A 24213-nucleotide genomic window follows, 5' to 3' on the forward strand; every position below is an offset into this window, starting at 1 on the left:
CCCCTCACCCTTGCACCCAGAGCCCTGTAATCACTTTTGATACACTCAGGGTCTCCTCTGGCAGTATCATTGGTGCCCACATGGATGAGCAGCATGGGATAGTAGTCAGAGAGCCGACTGAGCTGTGGTAATCCATCCGTGACATCTTGGATCCAGGCTCTGGCAACCAGCAGACCTCCCAGGACAACAGGTCAGGCCGGCGGATGGCTCCCTCTGTCCCCCACAGAAGGGAGTCTCCAATCACAATCACCTGTTGCTTCTTGGTGTTGGTTGTCTCAGTCCTACCCACCTGGGTGAGGCCCATCTATCTTCCTCCACTGATGGAACATGCTCCTCCCTCTCTGCTGCTAGGACTGCATATCTGTTCTCCAGATGAACCACTGCAGGTGGAGATGAAGATCTCTGCTTGCTGCTAGAAGTCTCAAGGCTCCAGCTTCCACCCTCTTGGGTGTCCTTTTGTCTCATGTTTCTTCTCTCTGTGCTCACTGGGTACTCTGGGAGGCCATTTCTGCTTTCTTGGTAGGAGTGCTAAAATGAGCAGAGAGATCAGCAGGAGGGGAACAGTTGATCTTTTGAAACACCACTTCTCCCTGTCTGGTACTGAGCCAGGTGCCTCTCCCTGCCCTTTTTGGAGAAAGTCAGTAGCAGAGAATGAGAAGACAATTGCCACCTTTTCTTTGGCACATCTTACTTTTCCCAGTTATCATATAAGTGTAAACAGCAAGGTAATATGCTATCTTCACCTGTGATCATGGCAGGAGAGTGAATGGAGAGATACCAGACACATAGGGCAGAAATATGATAGCTGAGGCTGTCAGCTCAATAAGGGTAAGGAAATGTCTTAGTACTCATGGCAGCGTGTAAAGTGCTGCTTACGCTTTCACATTCACAGTGCACCCTAGGAGAGTCTTAATAAGAAAGTCATTGAGGGTGCTATTTACAGGCTCCTCCTTATAAATACTTCATGTTCTTTCTCTCTTTTTCAGGACAGATGGTGGGTCCAGTTGTGTTGGACCATCGGCAAGCTACCGCTCTTGCAACGTTCAGGTATGGTATTCAGTATACTTTTTCCGTCTCTTCCCCATTGCTTCCCCTCCTTGAGGACCCAAGTTACGTTCACTGTCTCTGAAGTTCCACACAGAGGAGTCTTTTACTGATATAATTGGTGAACAGTCTTCATCTGGAGTCCCTCTTAGGTTGCTGAGTCCAAGACATGGATTTTTGCCAAGAAGCTCTAGGATAGCATGAGGAAAAGATTTAGGCTCCTAAATCTGATTCCAATGACTCAGAAAAATCTAGATTCTTGTGTGGGCATTGCACCCATTACAGACTTGGAAAACACTCAGAGTTTGTTTCTGGTTATAGGTTGATGGTATCTAGATCACTTCTGGCTGGGAAGAAGTCTCTAACTCTGCCATAAGACAAGGATGAAGTTAGGCCCACCAGGTGATACAGTCATGTGCTGTCCCACAGCAGAGCTGTGCTCAGGAGTGACTTTTTCAGGCTTCATAAAGGAGCTGGGAGGAGCACTCCTCAGTCAGATGGTCATCTTAACTTCTCCTCCCTCTGTGAGTCCTGTGTATCAGATGCCTGTACTCTTCTTTTTTTTTCCCCCGCCCAGAGCTGCCCTGAGGACTCCCGGGATTTCCGAGCAGAGCAGTGTGCTGAGTTTGATGGGGTGGAATTCCAAGGAAAGAAATACAAATGGCTTCCTTATTATGGAGGTAACAGATGCAGGGCTTTAATCTTGTTCTGTACCTGTTCACAATAGATATTGAGGTATTAGCTTTTGACTTAAAGCAATGGTTCCTAGGTGGGAAGATTGCAGGGGCCTCTGTCTAGAAAGAAAATCACAAAAGTATAACATCTCTATGGAGGGAGTCCTAGGTGTAGAGATTGTGATCCAGAGGGGTTCTTTCCTGGATTGGTTGGGGTGGTTCCTCTTCTCACGCTGTTACACAGGCTGGCTGGAACGGGTTGCAGTGAGGCACAGAAGTTCCAAGGAACAACAGTTAATTCTTCAGCCCCTTTGAACATCTGATGAAAAATGTCTCAGGTTGTGTCACTCAAAAATGAAGTGCACCTCAGAAAATCTGCATGTGTGATTTTTCTAAGGTGACTCCATGAGCTGTTTCTAGAGGTAGGAACAGAAACCAAAGATCCTGGCTCCAAGCAACTTGCTCTAGCCACTAGACATATTGCTTTCCATAATCGCTCAACCTGTTCTGAGGGCTTTTTTTTAAAGCCATGAGAAGAATTTTACTCCTTGATTGTGGAGATAGGTGGTTCGTAATTTTTTTTGTCAACATTTGCACTCCAAGAATATACTCTGCATAAAGTACTCATTAATATTGATATTATCCATTTAAGATCTGATTACATTCAGGGGTCAGGCTCTTCTTGTATCTGTAAGGTATTACTGATGTCAGATGACATGTGCTGTGGTTTCTTTTCTGCCAGCCCCCAGTAAATGCGAGTTAAACTGTATTCCCAAGGGAGAGAACTTCTACTACCGGCACAAGGCAGCAGTGATTGATGGGACACCCTGTGAACCAGGCAAACAGGATGTTTGTGTCCAGGGAGTCTGCCAAGTGAGTGATCCACCCAGCTCTGTCCTATCCCATGAAGGAGGGAGGTGTCTGTCAGTTTTCCTAATGTTTCCCTTTGTCCCCTTCTGCACCTCCCTAGCAATGCCCAGTTACCCACCAGTACCCTTCTTCCCTTGATGGACATCTTCCTTCTCTACTGCTCCTCATTTTATTTTAAACTGTTAACTGTGCTCTGACAGGCAGTTGGCTGTGATAACATGCTGGATTCTGCTAAGAAGGAGGACAAGTGCCTGCAGTGTGGAGGGGATGGCAAAGCCTGCTATGAAGTGAAGGGCACGTTTGATGTGCCTAACCTCCCCAAAGGTATAGTAGTTGGATTTTCTAGGCTGGTTCACTAGAATAGGCAGGTAAAATAAAGCCTAGGCTTGCCCTGACCCTTTGTGGAAATTGGTGGAGAGTTTGATTTGCTTTATTGGTGTGATTAGGGCTCTGTGTGCTCACCCAGATCACCCACACAGTATGATGCCATTTTGCTGCTCTAGAACTGGAAAGTGTACTGAGCACCTCATGGTGGTCTTTATCTGGAGGGCCTCACTGCAAGCCTATGCACCTCTACCTCCACCCCATCTTTCACAGCTCTTGGTTTATGTCAGTGCCATGGGCCTTCACGACAGCAGAGGCTTTATTGAACTGTCCTTAAGGAGCTGTCTCTTGGCACTGCACTTTGCAAAGGAGCCATGTTAACTGTCTACACCACCACCCTAAAGTGGTGGGAGACTGGGCAGGACAGGAGCCTCCTGCTTTTGACTGGCTCTGAATTGTATCAAAATAATGATTGCAGTGAGCTGAATCTTTTATCTGGGGCATTTTAAATGGTCAGGGTGGTAAGCTCTATCAGGGTCTCTAAAGGAAACCTGGGCAAACGACTGACTGTATTGCTCCCAAGGTTTGGCTCTCAGATATGACTGCTCATGGGTGCACTGTATTCATGAAATCGATGGACCAGTCCACAAAGAGAGCTGTGTGATGGTGTCCCAAAATAATTGAAACTATAACAGCTGGATGAGACAGAGTCACCATCTCAGAATTGGTTTATTCAGCCAGTGGTGACACTGGGAGCATCTGTTGCCCAGAGGGGTGATCTCCCCCATCCTTGATCACTGTTTTTCCTCCCAATACATTGAGTTTATTCACAAGCCCTTTCATTTCCTCCAGGTTACAATCAAATCTTCATCATCCCCGTAGGAGCCACGAGTATCCGCATTAAGGAAGTTGAACCTACCAGGAACTTTCTGGGTAAGATGGACATCATTGTGAGTTCAGTACTGCAACACCAGCTTGGACTCAAGTCACAAAAATCCAGTCTGATTTTTCACTCGCACCCAAGCTCAGGGTGTTTGAGTTGAGGGCTTGGCTATGCTTTCTTGAAGGAGAAAGATCTGGGCGCAGACTTGGGATCTGAATCTTAGCTTGGCTAGTGAATACCCTTAGAGAATTAGGGCTATTTTGCTTCAGGTGCCTAAATGGCATGTGAATAGCTGCCATTTTTGACACTTGCTCACAGTTCGGGACTCAATTTCACCCTGCCACAAGTGAGAGTGGCAGAGGGAGCCCTCCTGTGTTTTAGGCCAGTAACCTAGTGGTTAGGGTGCTTGCCTAGGGACCAGGGAGACCCAATTTCTAGGTATCATGATGCAGGGTTTGAATCTACATCTCTTGCTTCTCTGCATAGCGCTCTAAATATTAGGCTACTGACCCAGTATACTTTGCATTTAATGTTCTTTGGATAAATGTATAAACAGCCCTGGGAAAGTTTGTGGCCCATGAGAGCATGGCCCATGGCTGATAGACCCCAGTATTTTCTCCCATCCAGGGCAGCATCCCTCTTGCTGACCTGTGCACCCTCTGGCTTGTTTAATTCCTCCTGGGCATACCTATCACCTTCTCTTTCCTGCTCAGTGGGCCAACTTCAAAAAAAAGCTGGAGAAGGGTCTGGATGATGCCTAACCTGTGGCTTGGTGTTGGAGCACTGTGCTGGGAAATGGGTGATGCGGGTTCAAACAGTAGTCAGTCTATTGGGCTACAACACGAGGAGGTCTTTCTCTTATCTCTCTGGCATGCAGGTGCCTGCTTTTCTGTGACTCCAAGTTCAGGACTTAGCTGGTCTTATGTCTTGTGCATGAGCCTGGGTGATTCTGTTTGACTGCTGAGCCAGTCTGTTAGATGGATACTTGCATGTCAACCCAACAGTCACTCTCAGGAAGGTTGTGGCATGTCCGCAAAGAAGCTGGGTTTTAAGTGATGGAGCCGAGGAGCTGTGTGGTTGCTAATGCAAATAATAAGAACAAAGAACAGTTAAGCCATACCACAGGTGGCGTCCGGTTGGAATGCCGCCAGCATGTTGTGTGGAGGAGGTAATGGGGCTTTCCAGGCTATCCATTCCCCACCTCCTATTCTGTGTCCCTTGGGTTTGTCCAGCCATCAAGAATGCACAGGGCGAATACTATCTGAATGGGCACTGGACGATTGACTTCAGCCGAGCACTGCACATTGCCAGCACAGTTGTGCATTATGATCGAGGCTCTGAAGGAGACCTGGCCCCTGAGCTCCTCTATGCCAGGGGCCCCACCACTGAACCCTTAGTCATTGAGGTAAGCAGCTGTGTTTACCCTTGGCTGATGTTGCCATGCCACTGGTGCTGCAGATGGTCATTTGCAGAGATGACATGTTTTGTCTCTGAAGGATAATTTCAGTGGGTGACGGGGAGCCGATATGGCTGGGCTGAGCCCATGTAAGCAGGGATTCCAGCAGGGGTCTCTCTCATAATCTGTGGGCCCCCAAGAACAATGAGGTCCCCAGCTGCATGCAGAGGAGCTGTCAAGCCAAATTCGCACCATTTTTCTCCTCGGGTTGCCTTCTGGTCCTGTTGCCTAAAAAGGACAGAGCAGGGGGCGACCTGGTTGTGGCTTACTTCTACTCTGTCATGAAGCTTGAGAAGAGAGCAAAGGAAACTCATGAGTGAAGATCTAGTTCAGAGTTGGGAGGTGGAAGGGAAGTTGAATGATTATTTGTTACCACTGTGCATCAGGATCCTTTAAGTCAGAGAAAGATGCATATTTTCCCCTCCCTGGGAGAAAGAGGTAGCTCTCAAGACCTGGTAGGGAAGGCAGGGAGGAATCATGGCATAGACAATACGAGATCCCTGAATGCAGGGGAACAGGGGACTGGGGGATCTGCCTTCCTTGGATCCTTAGCTAAGTATAGGGAAGCATTGGCAAGAGGGCTGGAGGAAATGTTCTTTATGTTCTGACTCCATTTCCTTGACCCTTTTTTTTTTTCTCAGCTCATCAGTCAGGAGACAAACCAAGGAGTGCAGTATGAGTACTACCTGCCCTGGTATGGACAAAACACAGGTTACAGCTGGAGCTATGGCTCTTGGAGTGAATGCAGCTCTGAGTGTGGTGGAGGTAAGGGGCACAGAGTTTGGGAAGAAATGCCATCACCTGCTGTAGGCAGTGACCCATGCTTGTGTACTACCCAAAAGGGAAAATGCTACATGCTGCCATCTGAGGAGAGTTCTGCAGACTCTTCCTGAGCGTGTCCCACCAGGAGATGAAGGGCCATGGACCTCTAAAGCAGGCTGTGAAGGCTCTGTGAAATGGAGACCTGTCCAGGGCTCTTTGTGGGCTTATTCACTACTCTGCCCTCCAGAGCCTGGTCTGGCTTGGTTTTCTATGTCCTCAGTGATGGAACTTCCATAGCTTCACTTCTCAAAGCTGTTTCCCAGCCTGAGAGATTTTTTCCACTCAGAATGCCTGCATTTTTCTTTGGTGTTAGCTCTTTACTCACCGTGTAACCCCCTCAAACCACCCAAAGCATGTCCTCTCCAGGCCCACCTGCTTGCTGTCCTGCCTCATGTGATGGAGCCTGCTACCATTTGGGGACATAGAAGATCTTTACTCCTTTCAGTCAGAGAAGCTGCCAGAGTCCCTGTGCAGGCATGCCATGTTCAGTTAACATACTCAGTCACGAGCAAAGCAGTGGATTTTATAGGAAAACCAGCTCAACAGTGTATAGAACCCTCTCTGTGCTGGTGGCCACTGCTGCCCTTTCTAGCCTGTGATGTGAGTAAGAGGGTGCCTCTATAGGAACTGGCATTGCTTTCTCCTACTGCTATAATCTTGTAAGAAGCATGCAGAATTGCCTGTTTTTCCCCCAAGGCTGGTCTCTCTTCATCCTGCTGCAGACCCAACCTACTGGGCCTGACCTGCAGCGCTGCAATTGTAACAAGTCCACATGTGGTAGACAGGATACTGGCTAGATGAACCAGTGGTGTGATCCACCATGGGATTTCTTATGTTCTTACATGCGGCAGACAACAAGCATAATAGTTACCAGATGAACTGTGTGGTATGGTACAGCCCTGAGGAGCCAAGGGTAAACTAGAATCTTGTTCTACAGCTTCCAAACGCAGATCTCAACCACTTCCATCAAAAGAAAATTCCTCTTGGTTGGCACTGTTCGTTGGTTAGCTGGTCGTGCTCAGCTTTCTTGTGGGCTCAGATGCTATTGAGGAACATGCCTGCTACAAGAATCCTGGGTTTGCACTGGGCTGTGTTTCATTCACTTGCATGTAGGTGAGGTCAGGGCTCCACTCTACCCCAGAAATGGGCCATTGCCAAAGCTATTGCATTTTAATCCCTTTTATGGATGAGTTGCCTTGACCAGGATACTCTGGTGCTTTTCTCCTTTAGGTTTCCAGTCACGCTTGGTGTTTTGTACCATAGACAATGAAGTTTATCCAGACTACATGTGCAGGGATAAACCAAAGCCAGTCAATAACCGGACGTGCGGTCATCAGAACTGTCCACAGACAAAGCAGTGAGACTTCTCACCTCTCTTTCACCTCTTTATTATTATGGGTTTTGAGAGTTAAAAAGAAGAGTGCTGCTCCCCTCTAGCTTCCACCACTTCCACCTCTGTCTAGAGCTCTCAGATGAAACATTGGAAACAGGTTTCCGGTGTACTAAGGGGAGGTGATACCTGAGCTGTGACTGGCAGAGCAGGGGGCAATGGGGAATGAAGCCTTAGTGACTTTTGAACTTGGGACTTAAACAGACAGGTCACTTGAGCACTTCTGGAATGTTTTACAAAGGATGTGGGAATGAATTCCCGACTACACGAGGAATTGACATGTCCAAGTTATTGCCCTGAACAAGGGATCTCCCTTTCCCATCCTGAGGTTACTAAGGTTATTATCATGGCTCAAGTGTGGGTAAGGAGAAAGATTCACTTAATTGTTTGTTGCATGTTTCATTTGGAGCTGCAGCAGGGTTGGAGTTGGGCATATCCCTCTGTATGTCATCAGTGCAGCCATGCTGTCTTGGCCCTTTCTGAATGGACTGAGCCCTGCAGCTTTTTCTCCTCTGGGACTTTCAGGTTTTTTCCAGTTGCCTCAAACTTGGCTACCACATCTATTAGCTTGGGAGAACATGGTCCTATGTGGGTCATCTCACTGCAGGCCCAGTGGGATTGGAGGAGGTCTGTTGGGATGCCAATGGATAGAGGGTGATCAGAGGCCTGGGAATATTTCTAAAATACATGGTAATCTGTAGCTCCAGATTTCTATATGGTGCTTAAAGTCCTTTAAATCCTATGTTCTGTATATAAAGGATTTCTTACGTCTATCTGCCGGGCGTGTGGAAAAACAATTGGAGATCTCGGAAGAGAAGGTAACAAGAAGGAGAGAGAGATTATAGAAAGCGCAGTTTCAGCTGCTCCCTCTCCATCTAGCAAATCTAGCTGCCTCTTGAGCCCAGTGGGTCGCTTTCATCCTTGGTGATGGTCTAGGATGATGCTTTTCTTTTGACTCTTACCCTCACAATTGAAGGTGGAGGGTCTTCACTACTGGAAAGTGGGGGGCAGCTTTGCTTAGGCAGCTGTGAGTGCTATTGCTAACTTTGCTCCTCCATGTGGTTGCCATAGAGGGTTCTTTGTATCTTTGGGTATCCTGTCCTGATGTTACTGTCTCTCTTGGATAAGATGGACTGCTTTGGAAGAGTCTGCTCAATTCATCAAGATGATAAAAAGCAAGAAAAAAAATGCAGTAGGTTTGGTTATTTAAAATGGATCAGAATTCCAGACTGATTTTGCTGCAGCCTCAGATCTCCTCCTCATGGCATGGGCTCCAATGCTAGCATAATAGCGAACAAGTATAGTGATTAATGTGACCCCACAGATGTTCACCATCATTACTCAGACACAAAAGAACAAAACATTGCCACCTTAATTATTTTAGAAAGACTTCACCTTTTGTTGCCCTCTACTGTCAGTAGGTTGGCCTTGGGCATCTTCTTTCATGACATCACCCTCACAGGTTGCCTTGGCTTGCAGATGATCTGAGATGAATGAAGTGAGGCAGAAGGTATCTTTGAGTGTCAGAGGCAAAAACTGACTAAATATTGGAAAGACCTTTTAAAACCTCATGTTATGGCTTTACAAGAGACAGAAAATGCATTTCTCACTCCCACTGCCACAGACTGTTGATCAGTGAACTTGTTTTCAGTGGTTGGCCTGATTAACTGGGTGGCCTCTAGTTGGAAGCTAATTCCTGTTGTAGGGTAACTTTTAATTATTTTGCAGTTGCTATTTACATTTGGGCTGAACTATCTGCATCTGCAGTAGGAGAGAAGTATATCAGTGGGGAGGGGTGGGGCAAGGGATTAAATGCAAAATCTTGCCTTCTTCAAGTTTCAGCTTGTGATACGCACTGGGGTGCTGGAGGTATTGGTTGAGCTTCCAGCCACAATTTGTGACTTAGATCCATGTCTGCCTTTTCTGCTGAAGGCCATTGGGGAAGTACTAGGTCCCTTATGGGTAAGGATGGTCAATGCCCCCTTTAAAGAAAGCAAGTTACCATCTCCTCTGAAAGATGCCTGTAACCCTCACAAAGAAAACCATTATTTGTTATGGACAGTCTGTACATTTTATTGAGCCATGTTTTAGTTTTGTTTTCTTTGTTGGGGGAGGGGTAAGAAAATTGATAGAATCTAATCACCTCTAGGTACCTCAGGCCCTTATCAGCACAGTGGCGGGCTTGCATAAAGTACAGATAACATAGTTGTTGTGATGTTCAGTCCAGTATCCCAGGAATCAGAGATCCATGCTTGATCTATCCAGACCTTGAGCTACCATTGATGTTCCTGTAGTTGCATGCAGAAGTGTGATCTGCTTCTTCCTGATGGAGGGTATGCAGAGGGCTGTATTGGGGAGAATCATTAAGAGATCTGGATGGCATTCTTGTATTCATTTTAGTTAATTTGTTGGCAGTAGAGATAACCCACTAGGTGACCAGCCACCCCTGACCAGCAGGAAGGGGATCCATAGATCACACCCAAGAATGAGCATAATAGAGTTTTGAGGCAGAATGACCTGTTGGTTTGCTGATGTGGTAATTTTGCCTGTGGCTGGAGTTGGTTAGATGGCCAGTTTGGCTGGTGGTTTTCTTCTGTTGCTCAGTTCTGTACACCATGTTTAAAAAGGAGGTCAATGGCTACAGAGTACTGCTTCTTTTTATTCCTTTTTGGAACTATTAAAAGCTGAGGCTCCAGTAACACTTGAAGGTTTTTCCACAGCCAGAGAACCACGTTCTTTGAAGTTAGGGATTTGTCCTACAAAGAACAAACCATGCTGCCCCATTTCCCCAGTACTCTGTGCCACAGCTGCTTGCGTTTAAACTCATCCATATCTTTGCTCCAGTGCCTTTTGAGTTCCCACCTCTGATAATGTAAAGGCAGACAGCTCCACCCAGATTGTTGCAGAAAAATTCATCGTGCGTGAAGTCATTTCCACAGCTGCCTTCCCTGACTCGCAGATGATGTGATATCTTCAATTATCACCGTCACTGTTCTCTTTTTGCAAGAGAGACAAAAAAATGCAACCTTCTGATGTCAAACCATGTGACAGCTCCTGTGATGGCTTCCTTTCCTGCTATCACTGGTGTGACAGCACAAAAGTAGATTTTTCTGTAACATTGAATTAGGAATAGAGCGCTAACACTGCCCCACTGTGCCCCAGCTGTGATCTTGCAAGCCCTACTTATTAGACCTTCCTTGCTTGTTCTTTTGGTTTGCTGACAGCTTTTCTGTTACCCACAGCTGGAAAACTGGGGAGTGGGGACCCTGCTCAGCCACCTGTGGAGGGGGCCTGCAGACCCGTTTGATTTACTGCACATCACATGATGAACGAAGCTTCGAGGAAGTGGTGGATGATGGGGAGTGTGCAGCTTTAACACAGCGCCCCCGGGACATGCAGTCCTGCAGTGTGCGGCAGTGTGCAGCATGGAGCACAGGGCCCTGGTCTGAGGTGAGGTTACATACTGGGTACGTGTGTGCAGGCAGCAAACACCATCATGGCCAACAGCTGAACTAGGGACCTCAGGAGCTAAAAGCAAGGGGTGCCAGAGCTCAGAAGCCAGGCTCTTTCTTTTCTTCTGTGATGCGCTTGTGTCCTCTGTAGACTGAGTACAGAGAGGGATCTATAGCATGTGTCTGATATGAACAGAGGTCCAATTCTGTGTCAATCCCTGATTTCCAGTGGTCTTGTACTAGGCTGCCTATGAGGGCAGGGTCTAGTTGATTCAGAGAACTGAGTAGGGTTGTTCGTACCTTGTGTTTCTGTTATGGGGCACTGTTTGAAACATTTGTCCAACTGGCAGCCCTGCATACAATTTAAGTCCCAGAAGGTAAAGATGGAAGATGCCTATGGAGTAGGGGTGCACCGATAGAGATTTTTTGGGTCAATAGTGATGGCTGATTTTTAGCAAGCCATATTGGCTGATATTGATCTGATTCCGACATATAACTGGGCAGCTTGAAGAGTGGCGTCTGGCTGGTAAGTCTGTTGTGGGGGAAGGGGTGTGGGGGGGAACAGATTGAGGCCCCCATGAAGGAAGGGAGTGGGGCAGGGGCAGACACTGTACAACTGGGGGGAGGCATGGGATGGAGCTGTGAGTGGCTTGTGCAGGGCAGGGGTGGCTCCCACCACTGCACACACCCCAGGAGGGCATGGGGGGGTACATGTGCCCCCAGATCTGCATGTGGGGTGAAGGCAGGCTGCTGCTGTGCTCTGAGGCTGGGACAGCAACAGGCTTTTCCTGGCAGAGGGTAGAGGGGCTGGGCTGGACTGTGCTCAGGGTGGGTGGTGGTGGCACTGGGAGGGGAGCCATGGGGAGGCTGCAGTCACTCCAAAATTCACCATAGCTCCCGCAAGCCCCCCCGTCCCAGCACCACTGTTGCCTGACCCGAATGCAGCCTAGCCCAACCCTCCCCCCATCCTCCCACCAGGAAGAGCTTGGCACTGCCCTGGACTGAGCCTGCAGTGGCAGCCTGCCCTCACCCTGCATGCAGCTCTGGGGGCACCCCCCCCCCATGGCTTCCTGGGGTGCGTGCAGTGTTGGGAGCTGTGCCCCCCCACTATACCCCGGGTGTGTAGTGCCTGCCCCTGCCCCAGCCCCACTTCTCCCTCACCGCAGGGGCCTTGATCTGCCCCCTCCACACCCCTTCCTTCACAACAGACTTACCAACCAGACCCAGCTGCTCTCCATGCTGCCACCTGCATGCTGCACTGTGGCTGAGCACATGCACAGGGCATGTATTGGCCTCGTTATTGGCCACATCAGCCAAAAAAAGCTGATTGCTGATCCTCTCAATCTTTCTTATATTGGTGCCAATCCAGTATGAGACCGATGTATAGGTGCAACTCTACTATTACGTTTGACTCAGTCAGGGGGTGGCTATCCTGCAGCACATGTGCTGCAAGTGGCATGGGCGGCTTCTGTGTGCAGCATGCGGCAGATTAGGGAGGAGACAGGCAGCACAACGGCAAATAGTCAGGAAGCAGAAAGCAGAGCAGCAGCTCAGGCAGAGAGCACAGGGCAGGAAACAGACAGCAGAGCAGCAGATTGGGCAAAGGAAGGGAATCATAGTGGCACTTGGGGAGGTTGCAGGGCTAATTTGTGGCACATCTGACCAAAAGTTTAGTCTCTACTGATTTTAATCTACCTCCAAAGGCTAAAATGTACTTCCAGGGTCACATTAAATCCTGGAAACAGCTGCATCACACTACTATGACCCTTGTTGTCTGAAATACTGCAACATAATGGCATTGGACAGTGCTGCATAATACCATGACTTTGCAACACCTGAAGTAGGCTCAGGACTCTGCCTTTGCCTTTGAAGATGTAGGAAAAGCATGAACACTGCACATATGCCATAGGTTCCAGAATGAGTGGCAGCCCTGAGAGTTCATGGGCACCAGTGGAAGAAGCCATATTGTATTGTGTGCAGATCAATTAATGGAGCCAGAAAGCTGACATTCCCAAAGGCAGCTGCATCCTGGTTTCCTAGAGATAAAAGGTGGAGGGAATTGTGGGGAAAATGGTTGCTCGCTGATAAATGAATGGCTGAAACTCCATCCAAGGAGCTCATCTACACCGATTTAAAAAGTGAACCTGCCAGGCTGCAATAGTCCTATTCAGAGAGACACCAGTCACTAATGGAGAAATTGTCTGGGTGCCAGGCAGCATGACTGTGAAAGAAACAGAGGAACATGGCATTAAAGTAACAGGGGGGATGTGACACTGAAAACATTTACTCACAAATAAAATGTAACTTCCAGCAGAGAAGGTGCATCTCAGCCCAACAGTGTGAAGGCTTCCTCTGAGTCCTGTTGAGAGGGACAAGGTCACTAAGCTAGGGATCTTGGCAACACCAGTATCTAACCACTTTCCTGCCCCTCCAGGCCTCATCTTTTGCTGATTTCTATCGGGAGCCAGTGTCATTTAGCTCCTATACATCATTTTTCATCTGTAGTTCTTAAAGCACCTAACAAAAGTCTGTATCATTACCCCCGGAAAGGAAGCAGAGGCAGGGACTTGAAAAGATTTGCTCAAAAATCACCCCAGCAAGCTATTGGCAGAGACTGAAGTAGAGCATGGGTCTCCCAAGCTTTATGGCAACATCTTTACTATCAAACTAAATTGCCTCTTATGTAGCCTAATTCATACCATAATTTCTTGAATATAAGATGACCTGGAATATCCTAGATGACCTCATTTTTCAAAGGCAAAAAGAATTTAAAAACCCCTCTTTCCCTGTAATAAGTACCTGAGTAGCAGCAGCTAGGAAGGAATGCCTGCTCATTGTTCTGCTCCCTGTGGGTGGCTGCAGATTTTACTTTCGGCTTCACCCAGAACCTGCTCTTACCATACTTCTTGAATATAATGCTCACTCCAATTTCCAGCAGCTGTTTTTTGGGGAAAAGGTGTGTGTGAAAAAACATGGTATGACAGCACCATAACATATGTATTTTAGGCTGATTCTATGATGGGTTTTTGTGCTGTGCATTTTCAAATCGGAAAGCCTCTTTGAAGCTGGGCAGTCTATCCCAGGAAACTTAAACTTAGGCAGTACCTACATGCATTCTCTGTAACAATCAGGACCCTTCTTGCAGTGCTCCATGACATGTGGCGAAGGCATTCAAACCCGGAGTGTCATCTGCAGATCAGAGCAGGGTGCTCAGACTTTAGACGTTGCTTGCCTGCAAGAGTCTAAGCCAGTGGACACCCAGCCCTGCCTCAGGGAGACATGCCTTCAGGAAATTGGTTGGCATGTTGGAGACTGGGGCCTGGTAAGTGTCACGTGCTGATGGTTCTCACTTGGTTGATTAAGTCACACTGCACCTCCCATGTCACATTTTGATTGGATTGGCCCATGCATCAGTGACTGAGGGCTGGGAGCACATGCTGCTTTATTAGCAGCTCCCAGGCATTCAGTCACAGTGCAATCTGGCCTAGTAAAGCTGCAGTTAATCTTCTGCCTGCTTTGCTTATGCCTGATACAAAAATAAGCCTTTTTGCATGGGATTATAGCTTCAATGACTGAAGCAACATGTAGCCAATGCACAGAGACAATCCACTATTGTTGCTAGTTCCCATCACTTTGGGACATTGCTGTCAATCCATTGCTGTCATTCAGATGCTACCAGCAGAGTATGGCTTTGGCCCCATCTCTACTGAATTGGAAGTCTTGCTTTGGTGAATTGGTTTAAAGTATGTTACTGAAGTGGTTCAGGGGAATCCAGTGTAAGCAGAGTTTGGCTTGTTCTTGTGGATAGGACCAAACTTTGTTGAATCTGGTTTGGTCAGGATCAGCACTGAAGTGAGGTCAATACATGGTATCTAAACAGTTTTGTCCCTTCTGTGCTGGTTGAGTTAGCCTGTACTGGGTTGACACATGCTGAGCACAATTTCCTGCTCTCTTTTGGCTGGGACTCTTGCCCACTGTTCTGTGTGGTGCCTACATTTCCAACAGAACCAGGGCTGAGATGTTCCCTTTATTTGTGTCCCATCTTTTGAACATTACATTCTACAGCTAAATAAATGGACTCTCTGAGGCTGCTGAACTTTAGCTTGAGGAGATGTGTTATATGAATATTTATGCCCCATACCCAGCCTCCTTGTCTCTGTTCTGTGCCACTCCCCATTTCACTCTGCCACCCCTGCCTTCTTCTGAGGAAGGGTGGTGGCTTCAGTCAGCTACACTCACTGGGACCCCCGAATCTGGTTGTCCCATGGTAAGCGGTTGTGCAGCCCCTAGGACCAAGCCCAGCAGGATGTGTGGGTTGCACTGAAACTGGAGTTGCTCCAGTCCATGTTCAGCCCTGCAGTAAGTTGCTGTTTGTTTTGCATGGCCAGAAGCTAACCGCATTGATGTTCAGCATCTCAGGTTCTTGGTTCTGCTTCCAACTCACTTGCCTCATTTTTGCTTTCAAGTGTTCAAAAAGCTGTGGCTCAGGTTTCCGAACACGCCAGGTCATCTGTGCTGATGGGGAGTCCAGACTCTACAGCCCTGAGGCATGCCAGGCCATTCAGCCACAGGTACCAGCCAGGCTGGAAAACTGCAACACTCAGCCCTGCCACCTGCCACAACGTAAGTGTCATTGCTGGACAGCTGGATCTTCCTCAGATGCTCCTGCTTTCAAGTACAGATTCCCAGTAACTCATGCCTTCCGGGCTGAGTGTTTCAAAATACCTGCTTACCAATGTGCAGATGCTATGTGGTCACTATTTTGTTCTGCAGGATTTGTTGTGGGTTTCTTCCTCCCCTATCTGAAATGCACATCAGACATGTGAGCAATGCTTCTGCCTGCCCCTTTCAGTTCCTGTATTGCTCTTGCCTGTGTAATAGCCTCAGTCTTGGCAGAAGCTGGTAACTGACCTAAACCATGACTGTGAAACTGGTGTCCCACAAGGGGTAAATGTGCAGCTCCTGGGCTCCTACCCAGCCCCTGCCCCATTATTTTTGTAGCTGCTGCTACATTTAGGGTCTGTAGGCCCCTCCCCAGCCATGAACTTTCACATCTTCCTCCCACCCCAGGGAGTGCGGTGGCACAGCCCACAACATGAGGGCAGCCAGCGGCATGGTGCATCAGTGCAGAGGGAGGGAGGGAACTGTAGTGCCCATGTGTGCAGTGCTGAAGGGATCTAGTCTAGGGGCCTGTGGCTTGCGCTAATGAAGCCCCAGCTTGTACAGTGTGCAGCCCTGAACTAAGCTTAAAAGCATAGGCCACAGGACAGGGTGTGCCACCTGGGCCATGGCCCAACCAACTTTTAGCACATTCATTTCTATAACCCACAAATGAGTGCTTTGTCATCCAGTTAAAACTCTACAGCTATTTTTGTAACTGCATAGCTAGCTAAATCAATGTGCTAAAAGTTGGTTGGGCCATGGCCTGGGTGGCCCACCCTGTTCCACGCCCTATGGTTAAAAGGAGAAGTCAGTGGAGCTATAACCAGGCTATCTGCAGTTGGGAGTGGGGAGAAGGAGCAAGAAGTTATAACAGACTCTCATTCCGTGTGGATCAGGTATAGAGAGGAAGACCCATAACAAACTGCCCAGAAGGTCCCATTTGGTCTCCATTCTCTTTCTCAAGCCACCTGGACCCCATCTCAGGAGTGGGAAATGAAAGCTATCAAAAGTTCTCCCATGTCACCAAGCCTGACAGAGAGATGGGGGCACTTTGGGCTTCCATCCAGCTCATTGCTGCAGTAGCAGGAGTGATATTCAGAATGAACAAAAATCCTCATATGCCTCTGAGCCCAAGGATCTTTTATTGGCCAAATAAATGAAGTGGTACCATGGCTTCCCAGCCATAGACTGGTTCATTTATCAAGCTGGGTTGACCTCAGAACTTTTGCCCCTTTCTGTGGGGCAGAAGCCTAATAAAAGACCCCCAAATTAGTTACCTGAAATAATGTGGAGCAGCTGGTATTTCCCCTTGGCTAAGCAGAAATAATCATGGGCTGCTTTGTTCTCCCTCATTCTCCTCTTGGGCTGTAAGGTTCATTTTACCTGTGAAAGGTGCACTGTGTGGGCAAATATGACATAATGCCCACCTGCAAGCAGAAGTTTGCAAAGATTCTGCTTCCTACATCTTTAACACAGTGGATCTAGGATTTCCCATGAAATTTTAACACAGTGGCTGTATGAGGCCTCTTCCCTCTTGTGGCCTGATAGAAGGGACAGAAGATCATGCAGCTTTTGAAAGATGTCTGCTTCCACCCACGCTCACTTCGCTGCAATTTGAAATAATTTGAAGGACCCTTGATCCCCATTTGAACATATCTTCCCTTGACACTTTCATGGACACGGGCTGGCTGATCAAGTCCATAACTATCGTAAGTACACTGATGTCACACGTACATCTCCTTGCAGAGGTCCCCAGTATGCAGAACACTGTGGGCTACGACATCAGCCGACAGTTCTTGTTGATCCGCTACCACCCAGACAGCACTGCCACAGGTATGACAAGCTTACTGTTTCCTTTGTTATTTTGTTTTAGCTGTTTTCCTCCTTTTCCTTACAGTGGCTTCCAGGCCTGAAGAACAATCCCTTCACAAGTATTGCATTGTGTCTAGATCAGTGATTTTTCAACCAGGGTGCCATGGTGCCCTGATGTGCTGCCAGACCATTTGAAAGGTTCCATGAGTTATGAGGAGATAGGTCAATAAGCTAAGCATATGAGTGCAGCCTCAGGCTTATCCCTGCCTGGCCAATCCTCCACCCCTACTGTCCAGCCCCTCTGCAAGGAGTGAGTATTGTAAAATATATATATTAGTTTTTGAAATCGGGTGCCTTTCAATTCACAACAGTCAGGGAGGGTGCTTCAAGTCCAATGAGTGGTGCCTTGATTCCAAAAAGTTTGAGAACCACTAGTTTAGATGCATCCTTATTAAAGAATATGTAGATATGTAGAAATCCCAGACTTTGACAGGGTGGCATTAGCTGTAGGCAAAGTAGAACATAACATTGGCAAAATGGATGGATCTAGGATTTTGAAAAGGGGGGTGCTGAGGTGCATCGACACATATAAAACAACACATATTTTTCTCCAGTTAAAATATACTAGAAGCTTTAGTGATATGTCAGGGGAGTAGGGAGGTATTATTGCATTTAAAATTGAAGCAGAAATGAATATAATTTAATTGGAATGAATTGAAAACGGTGTACAGGGTTGTAAGATAGGAGCTTTGTTACCAGGAGCAGCTAACAGACAGTAGGCTTGTGCGAATAGGGAAGCATTTGATTCAGATTCGGCTGATTTGGAGGACGGTGATTCAGTTCAGATCACCGCCCTGAATCAATTCAGCTGAATCAGCTTCTGAAAATATGGCGCTGATTTGGAGAGATTCAGTGATTCGGATCAACTGGGAAGAGGCAGGCACAGCCGGGCAGCTGCAGGCTAAAGCCCTGTCCAGTCCCATTACCCACCCACCCCCATCCTAGTCCCAGCACTTAAAAAAAATAGCCCCGCACTCACTGGCTTTAGGAGTCACCACTGGGGCCTCTGGGTGCTCATGGTAGAGCCCCTCCCATGCAGAGTGGGGAAGTGGGGGCAGTGGGGATGGCCCCCCTCTGCTTGGCACCCGCACAGCAGCTGCCCCATGGCACGGGTGCGGCATGGCTCAGCAGGGCGCTGTGTGCTGCCTGGGAGCTAGGGCCACTGGAGCTGAGTGCTGCTGGGCTTCGGCTGACTGCTGGAGCTGCCCCAGCTCTTAGACGGTGCACAGCGCCCTGTCGAGCTGCCATATGAGTGCCAAGCGGGGGGGGGGGCAGGATCCTCACTGCCCTGCGCTGCATGTGGGGGCTCTTCCATGAGTTTCCAGAGCCCCCAATTCCTGCTCCTGCAGCCAGTGAGTGTGGGGCTTTTCTTTTTAAGCGCTGGGAGGCTGGGCTGGGTGGAGGATGGGGCCAGGCAAGGCAGCCGTGGCAGCTTCTCCCATGGCTTCCCCAGCTATGCCTGCTTCTGCCCCAGTAGGGGGAGCCACAGGGGCTATGCCCCTGCTGCCGCTTGCCCAGCCGGCATGGGGGTGTGTGATGCAGGCACAGCTCGCTCCAGGCAGCAGCAGGGCATAGCCCCTGCTTCCAGCACTGCTGTGCCTGTATCAGCACTGGGAATCGGGACTCTGCCCTACCACTGCTTGCTAGCCAGGGCACGGGAGCACGGGATGTGGTCATGGCAGTACTGGGAGCAGGACTCTGCCCTGTAGCCACTTGCCTCCTTCCTCCTGGAACGAGCCACACCTGTATTCCCCACCCCCCCACCTGGCTGAGCAAGCAGCAGCAGAGCAGAGCCCCCACTCCCAGTGCTGCTGTGCCCGCATCCTGCACCCTCCCACCTACCTCCCCGAGTAGCATGGCCCTATGCCCTGGCTGGGCAGTTTTTCTCAGCCCCAACCCCAATCCCTCCCTCCCTCATGTCCCTTCCGTCCCCCAACCCTAACAGACTTACCAGCTAGAGGGAGCTGTCAGCTGCCTGTTTAGTCTATTTCCGAATCGGCTTAATCTTTTCCAAATATTTTTCCAAATTGATTCGGATGCTTCAAATCGATTCAGAGCTTTTACTTGGCCTCCCAGCTTGATTCAGATTCAGAGATTCGGTCCCCGAATCAGGCCATATCTCCTCTGAATTGAATCAGCTACTGAAGCTTTGCACAGCCCTAACACAGCAGCATTGCAGGATAAAAAATAGCTCGATTGGTGGAACATCAGGACCGTTAAAAAGAAGAGTGAGTCGTTAACACCTGTGGAAGGAAGAGTCTAGAAGGGATTAGGTAGATTCTAATGAGCCATGAAATCAATTGACTCCCTCAGCACTGCCTGACTTGAAATGCTGCTGCTGCTGCCAGGCAGTTGATTTTAAACTTTGGGTGGAGCAGGAATCAAGGGGAGGTCCAAGTGCACCACTGCACCAGCCTGGATCCACCCCTGCTTGGCAGTCAATCTAGGAGGTTAGCAAAAGCTTAATGCAATTGCTGTGGTCCTCAGCAGGAGGGCAGTCCCAAGCACCTCTTCTCCAGTTTGCAGAGTTTCTACCCATCTCCCCTCCTCCAGAAGATTCATCTTGGTCAATGAGTGTGGTAGGCAGGTGTAGGTTTCAGGTCTTGCCTAGAATCTTTGCATCAGCAACCTCAGTGCCTAAATGCAGCTGGAGCAGACAATAATAGAGCACATTTGTGAACCAAAATCAGCCAGAGAGTGAGAGAACATGCAAGTCTGTTTGGAGGGGGAAGTGAAACAGACTGGGGGGAGTCAGGACAGGATTGGGGGTCAGGACTGAGCCCAGTGGCTCCCAACCTTTTTTTATACTGTGAACCAGCAAACATATTTAAATGTAATTTCCATATTTAAATTTGGGGCTGCCCAGGAAGAAGAGGCTCCACTGCTTTCCCTCACCCTCCTCACCCTCTGCAACGGGCAGGGTTGGGGGGTCTTGCCCGGGCCAGTGCAGGCCCCGGTACCTGCTGTGCAGCCATGGCGGCGGGACGGGGTGCATGGAGCCAGCTGCCTCCTTCCCAGGGCTGCCTTGCCACCCAGCTTTGACCCTACACATCACTGCTGGCAGCCCAGCAGCCAACCCTTCATGGCCCAGTGGTTGGAAACCTCTGTTGTAGAAGGTAGAGAGTAGTCAGCAGGTGATATGAAAGGGGTGGGTAAAATGCAGCCTGCAGGTCAGATGCGGCCCACCAGGCCATTCTATCTGGCCTGTGGAGCCCCTAAAAAAGTTTAGAAAATTAATATTTATCTGCTCCTGGCTGCCTGTCATGCAGCCCTTGATGGCTTGCCAAAACTCAGTAAGCAGCCCTCCACCCAAAATAATTGCCTGCCCCGTGAGGTGACTGGTGCTCAAGTCCTTCATTTAGGTCAGCGGTTCTCAACCTTTTTAGACTCAAGACACCCCTTGGAAAATGCCAGTTCTTAGCTTTCACTCATTTTTTTTGAAGACAAAAAAATAATAGAGCAGTTCTTGTGTAGCAAAGAGCTCAGAAAGACGACTACAGCTCAGCATATTTTTGACACCATAGATTCTCATCTGAAATCTCTGGGTTTAGCTTGTGATTCATGTGTTGGTGTTTATCCACCTAACAATGCTAATATTGTGCAGCACCCCGTGACACCCTTAAAAGGAGCTCACACCAACCTGGTTGCAAATCGCTGACCTAGGGTACCATTTGATTGAGGGCCAGTCCTGTATACCAAGGTCATTTTACAATAAGAGTATTTGAGGGAGGAAAAACTAGCCGTGTGATATATGACCAGCATTATTTCCTTGGAGGAGTGGGTAGTGGGAGGACATGAAGAACATTGGCAGAGAACCCAGCACGAGCTGCTCCTTTCTGGAATTTCCCTGTGGTTTGGGTAAAAAGTTCATGCTGAAAAGCCTTCTCTGTAGACTCAAACAGGCAGGGGAGAGCTGCTATCAATCAATGTGCTATGCACAGAGGAAGAGGAACAACTGACTGGATTTTTGTAGCCTGTTCCTGACAGGCACTGAGCACTAAGGAACATTCTCCTCAGTTCATAGAGATGAAAGAACAAACCAAGGAAGTTTGACACAACACCAGACTAATGACGACCGTGGCTCTAACTTCTTGCCTCTTCACGTGGAATCCCGCTCCATCCCCTCAGGATCCCAGCAGTTCAGCTCTTCTCAGGATATTTCCCCTGGGAATGGTCCTCAGGTCTGTAACCAGGGCTCTTATGGCTGCTGCCCAGATGGCCGTACTCCAGCTTCTGGCCCCCTTGGGCAAGGCTGCTTCACGAGCGTGTGCCATCAGAGCAGGTAGGATGAAACGGAGGGGTTGGGCTGATGCAGCTGAAATGTGCAACCTGCCTTGGTTAGGCCAGGTTCATAGATAAGCTATGTTTACTAAAGGTTTTTGTTCTCTTGCTGTAGGTATGGATGCTGCCCTGATGGAATATCCACTGCCCAGGGCCCAAGCAACATGGGATGTTCACAGTATTACAGAGATGCTTATGCGAGCAGAGATGGTCTCACTACAGCCTCCCCAGCAGTAAGTGCCTGAACGCTTTGCTAAAGAGAGACCTGTTTGAAGGTACCCAGCAGCTGTCATGGCTACAGCAGGCATATCTACACAAGATGTTTACTATGGAGCTGCCTAATTAGCTTCACAGCAAGTGTCTCCATGTCTACATATGCACCCTTATTAGGGCACACAAAACTGATAAACTCTGGAGCAGGCTAGTACTTGTATTTCATGCAAGTAGCACACATGTAGATGCTGCCCTGCTGGCTGGGGCATGAGGGTGCTTCAGTGGAGGGGCTTCCTGCTGCCTAACCCTGCACTGAAGCACCCTTGAGCCCCAGGCAGCCCCTCTGCAGCACATTGAGCCTGGTCAGAGCAGCCCTGGGCTGCTATTAGCTGAGGCTGTTCTGACCAGGCTCAATACGCTGCACACCAATAAACTCTTGAGCAGTATACTCCGGAGCTTTTTTGCTCACAGGTGCACATTCAAATGGCATGCTTGAGAGCAAAAACTCCCTTCAGGGCAGTAAGTTCCACATTTTGTTTATCAGCATTAATTTCACATGTAGATGTGCCCAGTGACAGGTTCTTGTTGTGTTTTCTGCACCTGGAAGAAACTCTGGGGAAGGGAATTAAGGAGGCCTTGTGCACTTGTTATACCAGCATTCCTTTCTCCCTTTTGTGCATAGAGACCCACTGTTTTCCCTCCTGACCTAGAACACAGTAGGGCTGCAGCAACTTCTGCCTGTTCTGCAAAAATGAAAAGTAGAGGAAACCTCTCTTGGGTGACAGACCTAGTAGTCCTTCTTGTAGGATACAAGGGTTAAACTGAAACTGGAAGGTTAGGTACCGCATGTAGAGAGGGAAATACCTATTTATTATGTCTGTGCCCCTGCCATTCTATGAGGCTGCCTTGATCATGGCTGATAGTTCTTTCTAGTATGAGATGCTAGGTTGTGGAGCTGTAGGGGGTCATTTGGGATAACAAAATAAATCACAGTCCAGAGGAGTTCAGTGGGTCATCCCAAAATGAAAAGAAGAGGGGTCAGGATGGCTCAGATGCTATGGATGAGATTCACTTCAAAGTTACCAGCTGTAAATTAGCTAAGGGGAATGAGTGAAATTCCTCACTGTCTGACCATCTAGTGGCATGAGATGGCTCTCCATCTAATTCCTAGAGGACAGAGCACATCACCATTGCCACTAACTGTTCCCTTTCTTGTTGCTCAGCAGAAATGCCTGTGGAGGATACTTTTCTCAGTAGTGTTTCTGTGAGGCCCACTAGGCCACAGGGGGTTGGACTCGATGACCTGTGCAGGTTCCTTCCAGCCCTGCGTCTCTATGGCTAGTGTGATTTTTTTGATAGAATAAACATAGGACTTCCAGTTCTGGGGCTGGTCAATTTGAATTCTCTCACTGGCATAAATTTTATTAAAATGAAAACAGAATTGAAAGTGACTCCTTGAATGTCTAGTCCTGTCCACCGGGCAGTTTGTTGGTGGTTCCCATACATGCTGTCACTGCTGCTGCCATCCTACAGCTCTTGGCTTTTGTTTCACTTTAAGGCAAGCCAGGCTTCGTCCCAGCAGCACCAGTCGGATCAATGCCGAGGTTCTACGTATGGCTGCTGCTATGACAATGTTGCTTCAGCTTCAGGACCTGAAGGCGAAGGGTGCCTCCATAGACCCCGGCAACGTAAGTGAGGTTCTGGCTTTCTGATTTAAAACGGTGTCCTTCTCATGGAAAGGTCCAATGTGATGAGAAAAAATATGTTTTGTTTTGTTTTGGTTTTTTTCATTTTTTTCTGTAAAATTCAATAAACAATAGCTTTCTACAATAGATTTTTTTTTTTTTATGATGATGAGGGGAAAAAAAGCCTTAGCGAGAAGGTCCCGTTCTTGACGTTAAGCTCTGTAGGTTATTCAAGAAATCCCTTTGGAACCCTACTGCATCGCTGTAGAGCCCTGCTGGTTTAATCTCTGTCAGGGCTGTGGGGTTTCTTCTCCCTTCCCTAGCTCATCTTTGCGTTGCTGCAGTCAGTTTCTCTGACGCCACACAGCCTACAAATCCTTCTCTGATCTGTGGGCCATGCAGTACTCTCAAGCAACCTGGCTGACTTAAGTGTGGTTTCAGGGCTATAACTCAAGGTAGAACATGTTGCCCAGAGTGAGGCAGGGGCTTTTACGCCCCAGCTCTGAAGGTGGAGGACAGTGCAGTCATAGTGGAGAAACTGAGGCAAAAAGAGAGATGAATGGCAGGAGCCTGGGCAGTTGGGAC

The 24213-nt window shown here is 48.4% G+C and overlaps 1 protein-coding gene across 5 annotated transcripts in view; it reads left to right on the forward strand.

Annotated features, from left to right (window-relative positions):
* The window catches only part of PAPLN (papilin, proteoglycan like sulfated glycoprotein), an 86830-nt gene that overhangs the window by 49278 nt on the left and 13339 nt on the right, over positions 1 to 24213 (forward strand). For all 5 annotated transcript variants that reach the window (XR_016440301.1, XM_090033293.1, XM_090033290.1 and 2 more), the window contains 15 exons: positions 987 to 1047; positions 1622 to 1724; positions 2461 to 2591; positions 2789 to 2912; positions 3765 to 3845; positions 5028 to 5200; positions 5893 to 6016; positions 7304 to 7430; positions 10706 to 10913; positions 14061 to 14237; positions 15382 to 15538; positions 17324 to 17410; positions 21467 to 21731; positions 21846 to 21963; positions 23502 to 23631. Coding sequence is in view for 4 of the 5 variants with exons in the window: in XM_090033293.1 (XP_089889419.1) it covers positions 987 to 1047; positions 1622 to 1724; positions 2461 to 2591; positions 2789 to 2912; positions 3765 to 3845; positions 5028 to 5200; positions 5893 to 6016; positions 7304 to 7430; positions 10706 to 10913; positions 14061 to 14237; positions 15382 to 15538; positions 17324 to 17410; positions 21467 to 21731; positions 21846 to 21963; positions 23502 to 23631 (2066 nt within the window). In the remaining variant the exon portion in view is untranslated. The remainder of the gene's footprint in view (positions 1 to 986; positions 1048 to 1621; positions 1725 to 2460; positions 2592 to 2788; positions 2913 to 3764; positions 3846 to 5027; positions 5201 to 5892; positions 6017 to 7303; positions 7431 to 10705; positions 10914 to 14060; positions 14238 to 15381; positions 15539 to 17323; positions 17411 to 21466; positions 21732 to 21845; positions 21964 to 23501; positions 23632 to 24213) is intronic.

Source organism: Crocodylus siamensis, chromosome 2 (assembly GCF_052110815.1).
Source record: "Crocodylus siamensis isolate JL-2025a chromosome 2, ASM5211081v1, whole genome shotgun sequence".
In the NCBI taxonomy this organism is placed as follows: Eukaryota; Metazoa; Chordata; order Crocodylia; family Crocodylidae; genus Crocodylus; species Crocodylus siamensis.